We start from the raw sequence: 16,406 nt of genomic DNA on the forward strand, positions 1-16,406 counted from the left end.
ATACGATGCCTGATGTCTCCATTTCAAGATCACACACAACCTGGAAAAAAAAGACAAGCCAGGCCCACTGAGGATTGTGTTTGTGTTTTGAATGAAACTGGTGTCATTGTCTTTTCCTGTCATCAATAAAATGGCCTTTTCCTGCAGCCACAACCACAGATAAACCTTTTTGTCTCTTTGTTTTGTTCTTGGATGAAGATCAGAGCAGTCGAACCACTCAGGGCTTGTGATCTGTCAGGGTGCACGGATTTATATGGCATCCTATGATACTCATCACATCTGCAAGTCACAGTGATAAATCAGATTGGCAGGCTGCACCGCATTATATATATATATATATATATATATATAACACAATATATATATATATATATATATATATATGCAGGCTATAGGCTGGTTTAGAAGCAAAGGTGTTTCGTATTATAAAAGATACAAAATAAAGTTGTTCTAAACAGGGTTTTAAGCTCCTTCTCTTCATCAGGTATTTCCCTCATCAGTACAACAACACACAGGAGATGTGTTCCTGTCACTTTACCTCTCACAGGAGATGTGCACATCACACACATCGGAGTTCACAGATTTGATCAATTTCGCTGTCTTGCCAAAAGGGTGGTTCAACTATGCTGGGAGGTGGAAGCTGAGGATGGTGGGGGAGGCAGCCCACAGCCCTACAGGAAGTGATTTAATGTCCAAAAAGACATGCGCTTGTTTTTGCTCTGTCTCTTTCCTGTTGTGTTCTGATAGGGACTTCCTCTCCCCAAGGTGGGTGGATACAGTGTCATCCGTCCATCTATCCATCCATCCAACCCACCCACCCACGGAAATATCATTCCGCTGCCATGCCATCCCAGCGAAAAACTCATCGAACTCTTTGAACATCAGTGCAAATGGTTTTAGTGTGTGTGTGCGCATGTGTGTGTGTGTAGCTGGGCTGGGTGGACACATTTGAATGATTTACTGAGGTTTTGAACGTACAGTGACACGTGAATGGAACGGTAAAAGGAGAAAATGACACACAACCAATACTATGAAGGTAAAAGGTTGGTGATGAGGGGACATGAGGAAGAACACATTCATGTTTTTAACTTTGTGTGTACTAGTGTCCTCACGTATCTCTGTGTGTGTGTGTGTGTGTGTGTGTGTGTGTGTGTGTGTGTGTGTGTGTGTGTGTGTGTGTGTGTGTGTGTGTGTGTGTGTGTGTGTGTGTGTGTGTATGCTTGAGGGATAACCTGCGTGTGTACTATGAATGGGCTTGTGGAGCCACAGGGCTCAACCTCAGCCATGGTAACACCAGGATGATCTCTTCCTGTCTGCCTCAGTATCTCTGCAACCAACTCCCTTCCTTTCCGCTAAAATACATGGAGACACACACACATACACGCACGCACGAGCATCTCCTATTGAAGGCATTCCTCAACCGAACCACTCAGGGCTGGGCTTAAACACCTAAACCTGAACCTTGTTCTAACATTAATATGCACAACTTTTTGTTTTATTTATTATGTATTACTATATGAATAAACCTGTCATACAATGCAATACAAACACAGCCTGCAGATTGAGGTTAAGAGGTCTAGACAAAAACTTTACATTACAAGTCGAACAAAGGAAGTATTTAATTTGTATTGTGTTGTCAAGTGCTTCATTTTAGTAAATTAACAGATATGATGGTTTGTGAGGCCTTTTAATAAAGACTCAGGTCAACATGTCACCCAAAATCCCAGTGGGTCATACACAAATTTAACAGTAAATTAAGTAAGAGTCTAACTCGAACACATTTCCTGTTGCTAACAACTAAAATTAGCTGATATTTTTGACTAATGAATAAAGAATGAAGTATTTTCCTATCGTCTTCTTCGCCCTCACCTCTGGTGTTTTGTTACAGTCTGACATTAGATCACTTTTAGACTTTTTTTGTTACATGAGACAGATTTATGTGAATCTACCAGTGACCAAAGCACCAGATTAAACAATCTGCATCTGCTCTTCTCTCTGTTGAATGATTTAACACGATTACACACAAAAACAAACGCACACACAGAATGACCTACCCCCCCCCCCCCCCCCCAACCTCCTCTCTTACTCATTTACCCCATCAACAGTATCACACACTGCACACCAGCGTTTCACACACACACACACACGCACGCACGCACGCACGCACGCGCACACACACACACACACACACACACACACACACACACACACACACACACACACACACACACACACAAACCCAGATGTGCGCACACATATACCTACAGATGGAGGAAATAAACTCAGCGCTGCCTGTGTCTGCTGAGGATGTGAGGTGCAGTGATGGCACATTAACGATAGGACCCATGACAGCAGTATGCATCAGCCTCACTGAACAAAGCGTGCGGCCAGATTTTAATTCAATGAGGATTGTTTAAGTGAAACAATGGCCCTCGGCCCCACTGAGGGTTCGGAAAGGGTGAGAAAGGTGAGTTTGTCAGTGGTGTTTTTGTGTTTAGGGCTATAGATGATCCCGTGGGTTCAGCGGGGTCGCAGATCAGAAATATCACTGTGGCGCAGCGACATCCGCTGTTTTTCAGGTAACCAACAAAGAGGATTAAATAGTGAGCGGGCCGAAAGGGAAATAGTGTGAGACACGCTCACTGTGGCATCATAAAAACTATTTGGAGATTATGTGACTAATGTTTGTCTCATACAACATTTTAGCAGACACTGTTATTCATAGCATCCTACAATGAACAGGCCATGTGTTGATGGTCACTCAAAGAGTCTTTGAGAAACACTGAGATTATGAGAGTTGTTTGTGTGAGTATGGTCACAGTGAATGTTACTGGTTTTCCACCCATAATTTAATTCAAGAAAATACTTTGCAATAAACAATACTGAAATATTACTGACACGTGTCTGATTAATACACCAACACCATTTTGAAAGAATTCAGTTAAAACGATCAACACATCCATTTATTTTAGTTCATTAAATAATTTAGCTCTTTGAAATCACTTCTTATAATACCTACCTATAATATTTTAAGCATTCAGTTTGTGGTGTTGTCACATCATACAATTTTAAATTTGATTACACTAAAATATCATCCAGTCAAATTCTAATTTGTACAGATGTCATGTTAATTTATTTCATTACATTTTACATCATGTAGTAAAAGAAAAATTTCAGATTAATTTAAAAGGTAACAGAGATGTGTGGTTTAAATGACACACACTATAACTTTAAAATAAACGATTTTAATCACCCATGAAAACACGAAATGGAGGGGAACCTACTGTATGTGGCGTGTGTGTGTGTTTTCACTCTAGTATTTGCATTCCTCACAGCCCATTTGCTCTATGCTAATGGTGTCTACTCATGCAGAGCAGCAGGTCTTAATGAAAAACCTTTGGCTGGTGATCAGTGCTATTGATTAGCCTGAGCCCCAGCTTTAAGCAGGGCTAATTGATCAATCACCACTGGTTGCGTTGGATTAATGGAACATGACTGCTGCTCCCCCCCGAAGACATATCCACTTCTAATGAAGAGGCCCGAACGTGTGTGTGTGAGTGTGTGTGTGTGTGAGACATTTACGTTGTGCATATGTTAAAGTGCATTAGTGTGTGACGATAGAGGAGTGTGAAGAGTTATAGATTATGCTTCTTAAAATACGACTGATTTTGATTAACCCGATTCAAGACTTTGCCACTAAGAGGTAAACGCTCTTTGGTCTCATTTACACTAAACAGACCAAATCTCTTTGGTGCAAACAGAGCTGAAGAGCCTGTTTTTTTATAGGGAAGAATATAAGTGCATTGATATACATATATTTTTGCTAATACTATATACCTGACCTGCATTTAGCCTTTTGTTACAAATTGGAAATGCTAACTTGATTTTGTATCTGTGATATGATGGAAATTCCTTGTTGACCACAGGTGGAGAAATGTGGTTTTATAGTTTGTCCAGTTACGCCAGTGTGTTATGGTGAATTTTAATCAACAGCTTGTAAATAATTGATAGTAAAACTTGCCTCGTCCTGTTTTTAAGAGCTGATAAGCTATTCAGAAGAAAATTCATTAGTCTGCAGTGAGTTTCAAATATCAGCTGCAAAAACCACATGTCAGTTGAACTATATTTCACATCTCTTGTGAGTCCCAAAGCTGACGGACACGACACCAGCAGTCTGAAGCACACACAGGCCAAAACAGGAAGCCCCAACAACACCCCAACACACACACACACACACACACACACACACACACACACACACACACACACACACTAACACCCACATTCAAAACCCTCCCATTGAACGACTGACAGTCTAGCTGGCCAGTGGTGGATCCATGGAGGATTTGTGTCTGTATATGTCTCTGTGAGTGTGTGTGTGTGTGTGTGTGTGTGTGTGTGTGTGTGTGTGTGTGTGTGTGTGTGTGTGTGTGTGTGTGTGGACTGGAGGTTCCAGCTGGCCTGTCATGGGACTCCCAATCGCGTGTGAGCAGTACTGAGAGGGAGCTGTGGCTAACTTGTCCAACACTGAAACACTCAACAGGCTGGGAAGGTCAATTAGGGTGAGTCCAGGTCGGTGAAACAAGGACTATTGTTTTTTCTGTTTTTTGAGCAAATACAAATTTAAAAAAATCAATAAGTAATTAAAAGGTTTGAAAAGTCTATCACTGAACATTTCTGATAAATCCTAGAGTGTATAGAAAAAAACTTGAGCTAAGGACATATCGACAATCATATTCAACAGTATTATGCTTTTATCCTGATAGGAAGACAATGCCTCGCTGTTTTGACAGATCAAGCTTTGTTGCTGGTGAAAAGTTTAAGTACATAAACTTTGCACAAGACAAGAAAAAGGCCTGACAACAAAACAAGTCACATCGTGACGCAAACCCAGCAAAAAAACCAAACACCACACTTACAAAAACCTCACGTTTGATTATGATTGGACGCAACAACCTGTCCAGACAAAGTGTCCGACAGCAGCAGCAGCCAACCAGGACAGAGGCTCCAACTCTGGCCTGGGCTGAAACCAAAGAACCGCCCTGAGAACACACACACCACCTCCACCTCCCGTCATTTAGTTAACCTTGACCAACTAACCAGCCACACATAAACACTCACACACCCCCTCTTCTATCCTTTGACTGACTCGCACATTTTGTGGAACGAGACCACACTTCCACCCAATAACCTCTGGTGTGAACTTAATTGTGTATACTCAGGTATTGAGTTTCGGGCCATGCCTGGCTCCCACAGCACTCAAAGAGAAACAGACGCTGTGAACCTGACAATGAGTGAGAAGGGGGGGAGTGAGAGAGGGAGAGAGAATGAAAGAGAGAGAGAGAGAGAGAGAGAGAGAGAGGGACAGGGACCACCCAACAGCTGCGAAGAAAAACAAAGCTGGGTGGAGAGCAAAGTCAGCTTCGATCACGTCGGCGCTACGACAGTTGAAAGTTGTTGTGCAGTAGCAGTTCGGTGAAGGTGAAAGAGGCAGAGAGAAAGAGAAAGTGGAACCCCCCCTGAAAAAGTGTGGTTGGTATTTAGTCGAATTTGTCTCAAGGCAAAAATTGTTTACCTTCTATATTGCATATAAAAATATATATACATATAAAAATACATATATAAAGTAACTTTACTATTTTTTTCTTCTTTTTTTCCCAAATATTATGTTTTCTGTTGTGAAATTAAATGAACTGTTTGCTTGAATAATCAACGCTACACAAATATTTTAAAAAAAATCCAAAAGTATTCACACAATTTGAGATTGATTAATTGATTCAACTAAATTATTATAATACCAGCTTCAGGACCACAAACTACTGGACTGGAGGTGAAGTGAGATTATGACCAGCTTTGAAAAACCACCTCTGAATGTTAAGTCATCAACAGTCTCCCCTCTCGTTACAATAACTCATGTGACCTTCACCAAGGTACTGAAACATTATTAAACACAAAGGAGTTGACTCTGTCTGGACGAAGAAAAGGCAAAATACACCCATACTTTCGAAAAGTAATTGTAATTCTAATAAAAAGAGAAATATAGTATTTGACATTTTTCATTATGACATAGTTATAGATTTTCTACAACATGTGACTCAAAAGTTTAAATATTTTCATAAATTCACATTTTATAAAGGATGTGTGGTGGTGTGGTTCTACTGCTGTCCACCAGGGGGACGATGATATGCAGAGTCTGATCAGGTCATTGGAGGCTTCGTTTTATTTCAGCGGAGAGTAAGTTATTCAAGTACAGCTGTGTGTGTGTGTGTGTGTGTGTGTGTGTGAGAGAGAGAGCGAGAGAGTGACCCCTTCTAAGCCCTGTAAGTAGTTTTCTCTCACAAAAATCAATAATTTGGAAAATCTGAAGTCTGAAAAAAGAACAGATTTAAAAAAAAGAAAGAAACTTACAAAATGCAACAAGTTGTATTTTAAAAAAGCAATTAGTTCACTCAATTATTATTTCATTATTTAACAGTATACAATTAAAAAAAATTGATAAAGTGACTAAATTAATTAGCATCAATAATTCAGAGTTCGTTTTTTTAAATTCCTCTTTATGTAATAATTACAAGTATAAGTATCAAAAAGTGTAGGTTTACATATTAAGTAATTAATTTACTTAAGATATTTTATTGTACTTAATAATATATCATAAACTTATTTATTTACTACAAGTTTTTCTAGGTGTATTTCTTTAAGTCCTTACGTTCAATCAAACTGAACTAAAACAAAACTACACTGTATTAAGTCAGACAGTGAGAATTATCAAACCTGCTGCTGTTGAATGTGTTAACACAGTTACAGTTCAACACCGGAGTTTAGTCTGTTTTTGTCCGAAAGTCAAAGATCAAATGCCGCAGTTCACCCCCGGCCCCGTTACCCAAAGCTCCGCGTTCCACTGGAGCGACTTATATATACCCTGCTGTGTGTATGTGTGTGTCAGGAGTCAGTTACCTTTCCATGCTGATGAGTGCCTTTGAAGGGTTGGCTCGAGGGATTTTCCAGTCTCTCTGGAACACAAGGAATGGACAGCTGACCTGAAGACAGACACACACACACACACACACACACACACACACACACACACACACACACACACACACACACACACACACAGATAGCTCTGCCAGTCAGTGCTGCCAAAAGTGTTCAGCTCCACTGAAAAGTAACTGAATACACACATGCACACACACACACACAAAAAGACAAGGATACACCCCCTGAGCGAGTAAGTGAGTAGGGATTATCCTAAAATTATATTGCAAATGAATGAAAACATATAAAGTTCCGTTATTTACATATCTCAACTTGATGGGACATGACAGAATTTCATGGTTATTTTACAAACCAAATATTTCCCCAGAAAAATCACAACATTGGGCTGATATTTCAAATTTCAAATAACAGAAAGGAAATGATACAAGAGTCATCCAAGAATTACTGGATGTGGCCTTACTGTGTTCTATGTCAAAGCAAACATGTACTTGGATGAATGCATTAGTTAAATACACAAGTGGCTGATATTCTTATGGAATTTCAGAATCATGACCCACAAAGGGACCACGCCTTATTAATACAATGCTGCAGTTTCTAGGAAGTGGGCAAGGAGAGGGCCAGAGGGAAATTTAGCTACTTTGCCTCAGTATTCTTCTCATGTATCTGTAACTGAAGCATTAAATATAAATGAAGGGTTCCCTTGGAAAATTGAGGATCCACGATCACATGAAATTCATCAGGTTTTTCCCTCTATGTGACCTGTAATTTGCACTGATCTATTGTACTGCAGATGGAAACAAGACAGAATAAGAGGCTACAAGAGGTAAAGGATTATATAAGTGGAGCAGAAGACAAAGAAGGCACGATGAGAATAGCTAAATATACCATATTCATCAACTAATTTTACATGTTAGGGATTTAACTGATGCTCCCATTGGATTGTCTTACACTGTCTGAGCAGGTAGTGTAAGGTTGTTCAAGGATACTTGGTGAGATGACCACTGATGGACACCAGTGTTACCCCTCGGTTATCTCTGATCACAACCTCCCCTTGCTGAAACGCATTTTCCAGGACATTGTCTCATATTTCTGTTCAATCGATGTGCAAACCAAAAACTATTTTGCGAACAACCATGAAAAAGAAATTTAAATTTAACAATATTCTCTCTATTCTCACCCCTCGTCACCCACCTCTCCTCTCTCCCTATTCCCTCTAATCTCACCCCAACCGGTCGAGGCAGATGGTCGCCCACCCCGAGTCTGGTCCTGCTAGAGGAAGAGATTTTTCTCTCCTCGGTCGCCAAGTGCTTCCTCGTTGTGGGGATTGTTGGATTCTCTATACTATTGTAAGGTCTCAATCTTAAAATGTCAATTGCCTTGAGATAATGTATGATTTGGAGCAATACAAATAAAATGGAATTAAAATAATTGTGTTAATCCCACCAATTTAAGAGGCTCTGTTTGGGTTGGTTGTTTTTCTAACCAGGGAAATGAGTCACTGGACCTATAGAAATCATAAATGAGTTCAGAGTAATATACAAATGTTATATATTCCACAGTGGAGAAACTTGGTCTTTACATTATTCATGTCCACGGCAGTCTAACAATCTGTATGTTAAACCTCAAAGTTCCACACATACTGTAGATATATGGACACAATCTCAGCAGGTATATCATTGTCGTGAAGCAACGCGCCCCATCTGTCTGTCCCCCTGCCCGTCTCTCTCCTCTCGTTCAGGGCCTGTCATGACTGCTCTCCAACAGGCCTCCTGTGTCTGGATTAATCTCCCTGGTTGACTGCTGATTTGAAGGTGGGTCGGCCGTCATCCACCAACACCAAAACTAATTTCACTGTGTCACTGCACGATACTCCTGCCTTCCACCCCACCCCCCTTCACTGACACCCATGCATGCACGGACATTGCAGAATATCTTCATCTGTCTCTGTCTCATCTACATGGAAGAGGGCATGAGGGCGGGTGACTAGTCCGAAGGAGAAAGGTCAGCGCGCTGAAGGAGTTCATCATTCTGAGGTGTCAGAGCCTCTCTTTAGGAGAGCAGATGAAGCGGAGCGGAAGGAGGAGAGGATGGGAGGAAGGATGGGAGGGGGAAAGAGAGTAACAGGGAAAGAGGAGGGGGGTCTTTCTTTATGTTTGTCTGGTTATTGGTTATCAGCCAAAAGTTCGTCATGGCCTACGGAGTTGGCTGGAGTCCACCGAGCGCAAATCAATCATCATACGGTTTGTGTTTCGCCATCACGTCTCGCCTTTGATTACATCTTAATTATGAGAAAACAACTTAAGACACTCGCACGTCTTAGTCGAGTCTGCAAATGGTCATTTGGTGGCTAAAAATACACCAGAGGGTTCAATGAAACTCCAGAAGCGAAGCAGTCAAACACACATTCAGTCATTCAGAAATGATCACACAATGCATCCACTACACTTGCGGGCCTCTGGCATGAGGTAAACAGCTTTTAATAGCATCAAACCCTCTGCAGTTTGTTTGCGACCATCTGTCCAGTCTATTGTGTTTCCCTGTTGTGACTCTTTGGAAGTTCATCGGCTGACAGCTGATGTATGGGTTCTTACAAAGTCCCCAGCCAGGCCCTCGGGATCCTGCTGCACTGTCTTCACCCCAGTCCACTATCTATTTCTGCTTTGTCTTCACGTTTTCCTCGTCTCTTTTTTCTGCTTCACAGTATTTACTTAGATCAAGGTGTATCAGTCTGCATCTTCCACTGGCGTTTAGGAGGGGTGTGCGAGAAGGAAGTTGTGCAGACCGGTCTGTTGGAAGAGGATCAATGTGTTTGCCAACTGTGTTTTTGAAACCAAGACTAATTTATTTTCTGTGCAAGAATTGATACATTTTGATAAATAACATAATTTCTATATTTATTTTCTTTATATATTTAGTTTCTATAGAGAAGCTGTAGTTAGTGGGTTGGAGAGTTCAGGAACATTACTGGAATATTTCTGCTCTTCCCATCAGCTTGTAGTCAACATACACAAATACAATGATCATCCACAGATAGCTGAAATACTATTTTACTGTGTTTTTAACCAAACCTGGACCAAATTAAATTTAACAGCATTTTACAGCCATGAGAGGAGACAGTAAAATGTCTGTTAAAGCATAATGAGCAAGACTAAACAACAAATACAGGAAGTTTACAAGTGTTTATCCTTAATTCAGGGTTAATTCAGGACAGACACTAGTAGGTGCAGATCTTTTAGGTAAAACTTAACTTTGGGAACTTCTAGTCTTGTAGTCTTGTGCGCAAAGATAGTTTACACCTAATTCCCCCCCGATTCCGAGTGTTCTGTTCTGGTGGTTTCTGGAGAGGTTGTGGGGTATATTGGAGTTGAGGGGTGGAGGGTGAAAACCGGGTCCAGGAAGTTTTCACTCCTTTCTTCCCTGGGTACCCCTGGCCTATCCAACTTCCAGTCATCGGCTGAGAGAAGCCAGATGCAGGCAGGATAATCACCCCCTAATAAGAGGCTATATTGAAAGCAGGCTGGTGTTCGTACACTACAAGCTTAAAAGGCACGTGCAAACACATACACACTCAAACATATATGTACACACGGGCAGCCAAATGCATGTGCACACACATATTTGGAGCAGGTGTAATTACAGTGTGCAATGACTTCCGAAAGAAGCGATCACTCAAAATATGTACACATGTGGACATACAAACATGTGCAAAAAGAAGAAAAAAAACAAGATACTCACACGCACATACAAACACACACAAAGACAGACACACAGACACCCGCACCAGACCCAGATTATTTTTCCTTCTTCTGACTTCAGTCCTATACCACCATCCTGGAAAAATGTTAGCATATGGCAAAGCATATCAATAATTTCACGATATTTCAATTATCAATTTAGAAAAGAGAGAACAGATCCCCGGGGGATTGCGTAGGTTGGTGTCTGTTTTTGTGTGGCCCTATGAAAAAATATGAGGTTTAGCATTGTAACTGAAGCCCTACCCACACTCTTAAAATTCAATTTCCCCGCTTTTCTGGTCTTCATGAAGTATAGAAAGCATATTTTTTCCCCTTCCTTTGTATATTGGAATAACTTTTGATGAAATCTAGAGAGTGTGTTGGCAGAGCTAAAACAGTGAAGAACCCCCCCCCCCAAAAAAAAAAACAGCTGAGGGAATCTTCTAAACACCAATCTTACATTTCATCAGAAGAAGAAATGGCTCAACATCAACCAGTGTTGGTGGACTGCAGCCCAAAGTGAAATCAGCACCGTTTCAAAAATGTGGCACCACTGTGGCCTTCTGTTCATGTGTATCACAGCAATAAACCATTTCTTCTTGTGTAGCTGCAGACAGGCACTGCATGCAGAGCTGGATGATGCAGGGTAGCACGACACATGTGGAATTAAAGGTGATATTAGACTGTGCAAGCCAACAGTTAGGAAACAGTGTTTGACAGACACTGGTTGTACTGTCTAAGTTTCCAGTACTCTTTCACTTTGTTCAGTAGATTGATAAACTGCAGAATTTTATCGTTTCTTTTTGCATATCTCTTGCTTATCTTTGCAATGCCTTATTTGTCGTTCATCTCCCTGTCTGCCATTCCTCATCTTTACCGTCTCTCTGCCCTCTCATGTGGGTCTTCAGCTTGAGTGGATTGATGAGCAAGTTAAAAGAGCAGGATAGTTGTTCTTTTCTCTTCCTGAATGATAATGATCTCCCTCACCTGCACATCTGCTGCCATTTAATTAAAACTCAGAGGAGGATCTTTGAGAGCAAAAGCATTATTTTTAGTGCAATGAACATATACATGCAAATTTGCACACGTTACTAATGGGAAAAATAAATACAAAATACTTCATTAGAAGCAAAACAGCAAGTCTAAGTCTACAGAAGTTATTTTTGTAACAAAGTTTAGGAAGTTAGTGGAAATAATTTTTTCATGCACCTCAGTTATTTTGAATAAAAATCATATACGACATATAAACATTTTCAAGTCTTTCATACATAAACATAAAATGTTGCTGCATATATGGATGTGCTACGTCTGTGTACAAATGTCTTGTTTTATGAGGTTTAAGAGACATGTTCTCACTCTGCTGCAAAGAACATTGGGCAGAACATGTGTTATTTGTTGATCTCATGCGTATCAGGGTATATTAAGTTCAAGACAGGGCTGTCTGAGAATGAGGAGCAGGCGGGTGCATGGGTCAGGGGATGCAAACTCAGAAGGGAGACAAGTGGAGAGGGAATAGCAGGAGTGTGAAGCTGACGAGGTGGATAATGATATAAGACAGGTATCACTATCACAAATTATTATTAGTTTTTGTCTGCAAAAACATCTGAAGAGCAAATCCAACAAATGTTGAGTTTGAGCTTACTTCTCACGCATGTTAACTTCATATTCTAAGCAATCTAAAAAAGCATTTGAAAAAGCTGCACAACCCCTCCTCGAGACACACAAAATATTGTATGACTTCTAGTAAAAATGTATATGCAAACACATGCAAGCTTCTATTGCAAGACACAAAATATTCCACCCAAAAAATGAACATGCATACTTGAAATCCATTCCATCCTTTCACACACATACTCACACAAAACACAACACAACCATTAGTCGAAAACGCACACATCACTTCTGGGGCACAACGCGCCAGGTGTACTGCTCTTCCACCACCAGCAGCCTCAGAAGGAGAATCTATATTCCCCCTTCTGTCTTTTGTTCATTTGAGTAACTATGAGGAGCAGCAGCAGCAGCAGCAGCAGCTGCAGCCTCTCTCCCCGCTCGTGCTCAGCCGGGGGAAGGCAATAGGTTTAGCAGGCGAGGAGGCGAGGCAGATTTATGGCGCTGGAGGTGACCTCTGGGGCCGTAACACAGTGATGGGTGAGTGGCTCTCAACGGTAAGCTACTGGCACTTGACAAAGTGCCCGAAGCAGAATGAATTTACTTCTCTTTTCCTCAATCATCAAGCAGCCACTGCCCTGACCCCCATCCTGACTGCTATAACAAGATCTCCCATCTCACAAGGGCCTGAAAAATTTACTGTCACATCTACTTTTCAATGAGCTCAAGTGAGCACTTCTTTCACCTTCAGCGGAGCAGGTGCCTGTGTGGAGGAGGGCTAACCTGCCTGCCCCGGTGTATGTTTGTGTGTGTGTGTGTTTTATTAGTCTCGTGTGTGTGTAACAGAGGGAGAGCAAGAGAGAGAGAGAGAGAGAGAGAGAGAGAGAGAGAGAGAGAGAGAGGGACTGAATGTACATGAAGAAATGTGTGTAAAGGCTGTGCGCTGGTCTACCCACTTGCTCCCTCACTCACCCAAACTCAACCTGTCTCTCTCTCTCTCTCTCTCTCTCACACACACACACACACACACACACACACACACACACACACACACACACACACACACACAATTCAGAGCACATTACATTCATTTCATAGATTTGGAGACTTTAGCAAAACTACTACTTGCCTTATCCATATTCGTACAATATGTTAACGTTTACCTAAATTTAACCAAACATGCCATGTTAACAAAAAAATTGTTATAATGTAATAACATATAAAGAGTCCTCATAGGTCCCCACAACACAAGTAAAGTACTTTCAAAATATAAAATCACAGAAAAATTTATGAAAACATCCAGCAATGAAGTATTTTAAACGCAAAGAAATACAACTCTTGTATGTTTTAATGTAACAACATAAAGAGTCTCTCACTTCTCTTATACCCTATACCAGACACACACACACACACACACACACACACACACACACACACACACACACACACACACACACACACACACACACACACACACACACACACACACACACACACACACACACACACACACACACACACACTAAGTGAAGCTGGCAGGCAGGGACACAAAGGGCACTGCTTTACGGATATCAGCAGACATCTCTGCCATTTATATTAGAAGTCAATCTACCTTATCATATCTCTTACGCACGCACGCACACACACACACACACACACACACACATGCATGCATATGCGCACCTACACAGATTTTGTGAGTGTTTGCCAGCTTTCATCAGCTTCATGGCGTTAATGATCCTGATATTTTTTTTATATGCAGGCGATAAATCCTGGTGCGCACACATTCAAATTTTATCTTTCTTGCACTCTAGTTGTTGAGGTGAAATTATGGTGGATGTGACAGCGATGAAAGTAGAACAAACTTAATATGTACATTAGCATTGAAGATATATTAGAGAGGGTATGATGAATAAATCCAGAAAATGTGTTTTCAATAAGGACATGCAGGAGATGCAAATGGACCAAAAGAGAGAAGGGGGAAAGGAAGAAAAGAGTTCAACTTATGAAAGGATAAATCAATCAATAACTGATTAATCTCTATTCTCTGTCTTGGCTGTCGAGGGATTGATGCCCTTTTAATGATCTATTGCTGCCAGAGAAACCAACAACATGCTGGAAGTGACTGTAGTTTAAATTATTATGATTCCAATAAGTGGAGCGACTAGGAAAAATGTGTCTTACCTCCGGACATCTCTCTAGGAAAAAAAAAAAGAGTATGTATTTAATTATTCTTCACTCTTTTTAAGTACTTGGCAAATGGAACAAACAGTCAAACTGATTTTATTCTATTCTCCCAACAAACAGACATGTTGATTTACCGGCAACAGGAAGAGAAAAGTTGCTGGTGGGAGGTTCCACTTGTTTAAATGTTTACAGCATCAAACTGTCTATTGATATAACAGTTACACGGCAAAATCAATACATTGTACATTAGTGCAAACAAAGTTGGTTACGCCATCGTTTCATTATGTCAACTCCCCTCTTTAAAATGTCACATCTAATTCAACCTCTTTTCTTTTATGAGCCGCTCTTTCGCCTGCCCTCACCCGCTGGGATAATGTTATCGTGATGAAACAATAAAAATCAATGATTAAGCATGTGTAATTTTCCGAAGACGATGTATTAAAATTTATTATCTCTCTCTCTCTCTCTGTCGAGCCGTGACACGTGCGAGACGATCTGCAGGTTACAACTGAAAATAAAGAAGGGGCATTAGAAGCTACTCAATAAGCCACTGTAAAATTGATCAGGCCATAAAAGCTGCTACGTTGCCGCTACACGTCCATACACAACCGCACGCTCGTTTTATAGTGTTATCAATACATTCTGCGAGACGTTCATTTTCTCTCATCTTTACTTAGTTTTAATCACTTGTGGTTATAACTTGAATCAATCAGAGAACTTTATGACACTACATCAGCACTGTGAAAACACACATGCAATCTAAGAGGGCGTTCGGTGAAAGTTTTACACGTACACTTCAGAGTTAGTTACAGCAGCTCTGGTGAGACTTAATTAATTCCTGACCCACCTATCGTTCCCTTTATGCTCGCCACAATTATTAAATAGACAGTTTTTTTTCTCTCTACTGTCACCAAGTAATTGCTGATCGTGCCAACTGTTGGGTTTCTCGTTTTAAAACTGTGAGGTCTCAACCCTTACTGAATAAAGTGCCTTGAGATAATGTACGTTGTGATTTGGTGCCATACAAGTAAAATTGAATGGAGGAGAATTCGTAAATAATGTTTTTTTATCTCTATTGCAGATAATAATATTTTGGCCTCTAGTTGAAGGGTGGAAGCACTGAACGTTATTGGCATGTACAATTGCAAATTGCAGAGGACGCCACAACAAAAAGTCAGTAAGAGCTGATTAAATATTATATAAAACATAGTTTAGATGTGTACCAGCCAACTGCTGGGGACATGTACAGAAATGACAGCTTAACGTGTTATTTCAGAAAGCGTTTAATTAATCAACGGGATCCATCAGCCTGCAAATAAAATTAAGTATGTTTAACTGAGCAAATAACCCTTAAATAAAAACATCTGAAGGATCATTTCATTTTTAAATTCACAAAGAATAGTACGTTTTCAAGATATTTCAATAAATTCAAATTTTTTTCTGTATAAGAAACATTAAAATGAGATTCATTATAGATAAATATACTTCTATACTTCTTTTATATCTGAAAAGTTAAATGACTTTTTATAATTTCATGATGTGAGACAAAATAAGAGACCAAAATTGATAAATAATTGCCAGACAGTGTTATCTGATATTTTCTTGAAAAAATGTGGGTCAAGCAAAACTGGCAGTAGTGATATGAAGTGACCCTGCCAATTCAAAGGCTCTAGAAGTGATACTGTAGCGACATATTATTTTGATAGTATAATTAAGTTTTATTAGTTGTTTTTGACATCTTGTTGAAAAATATTTTCCCCCTATGTGACGTCTATGTCTCTGTGACAGTGTGTATTTTCGATTCCACCACTAAGAGTCGCTAAAATTAGATATTTCCTCCAATTTAAAGCAGAGAATTGTACATTTTGAGAATAAATTCCA

General features: G+C 40.2%; 1 protein-coding gene across 2 annotated transcripts in view; it reads right to left on the reverse strand.

Moving 5' to 3' along the window:
* LOC117760416 (adhesion G-protein coupled receptor D2) overlaps positions 1 to 16,406 on the reverse strand; it is an 85,592-nt gene that overhangs the window by 11,504 nt on the left and 57,682 nt on the right. For both annotated transcript variants that reach the window (XM_034583431.1, XM_034583430.1), the window contains exon 24: positions 6,955 to 7,037. In XM_034583431.1, coding sequence (XP_034439322.1) covers positions 6,955 to 7,037 — 83 coding nt within the window. The remainder of the gene's footprint in view (positions 1 to 6,954; positions 7,038 to 16,406) is intronic.

The sequence above is a fragment of the Hippoglossus hippoglossus genome, chromosome 4 (assembly GCF_009819705.1).
Source record: "Hippoglossus hippoglossus isolate fHipHip1 chromosome 4, fHipHip1.pri, whole genome shotgun sequence".
Taxonomy (NCBI): Eukaryota; Metazoa; Chordata; class Actinopteri; order Pleuronectiformes; family Pleuronectidae; genus Hippoglossus; species Hippoglossus hippoglossus.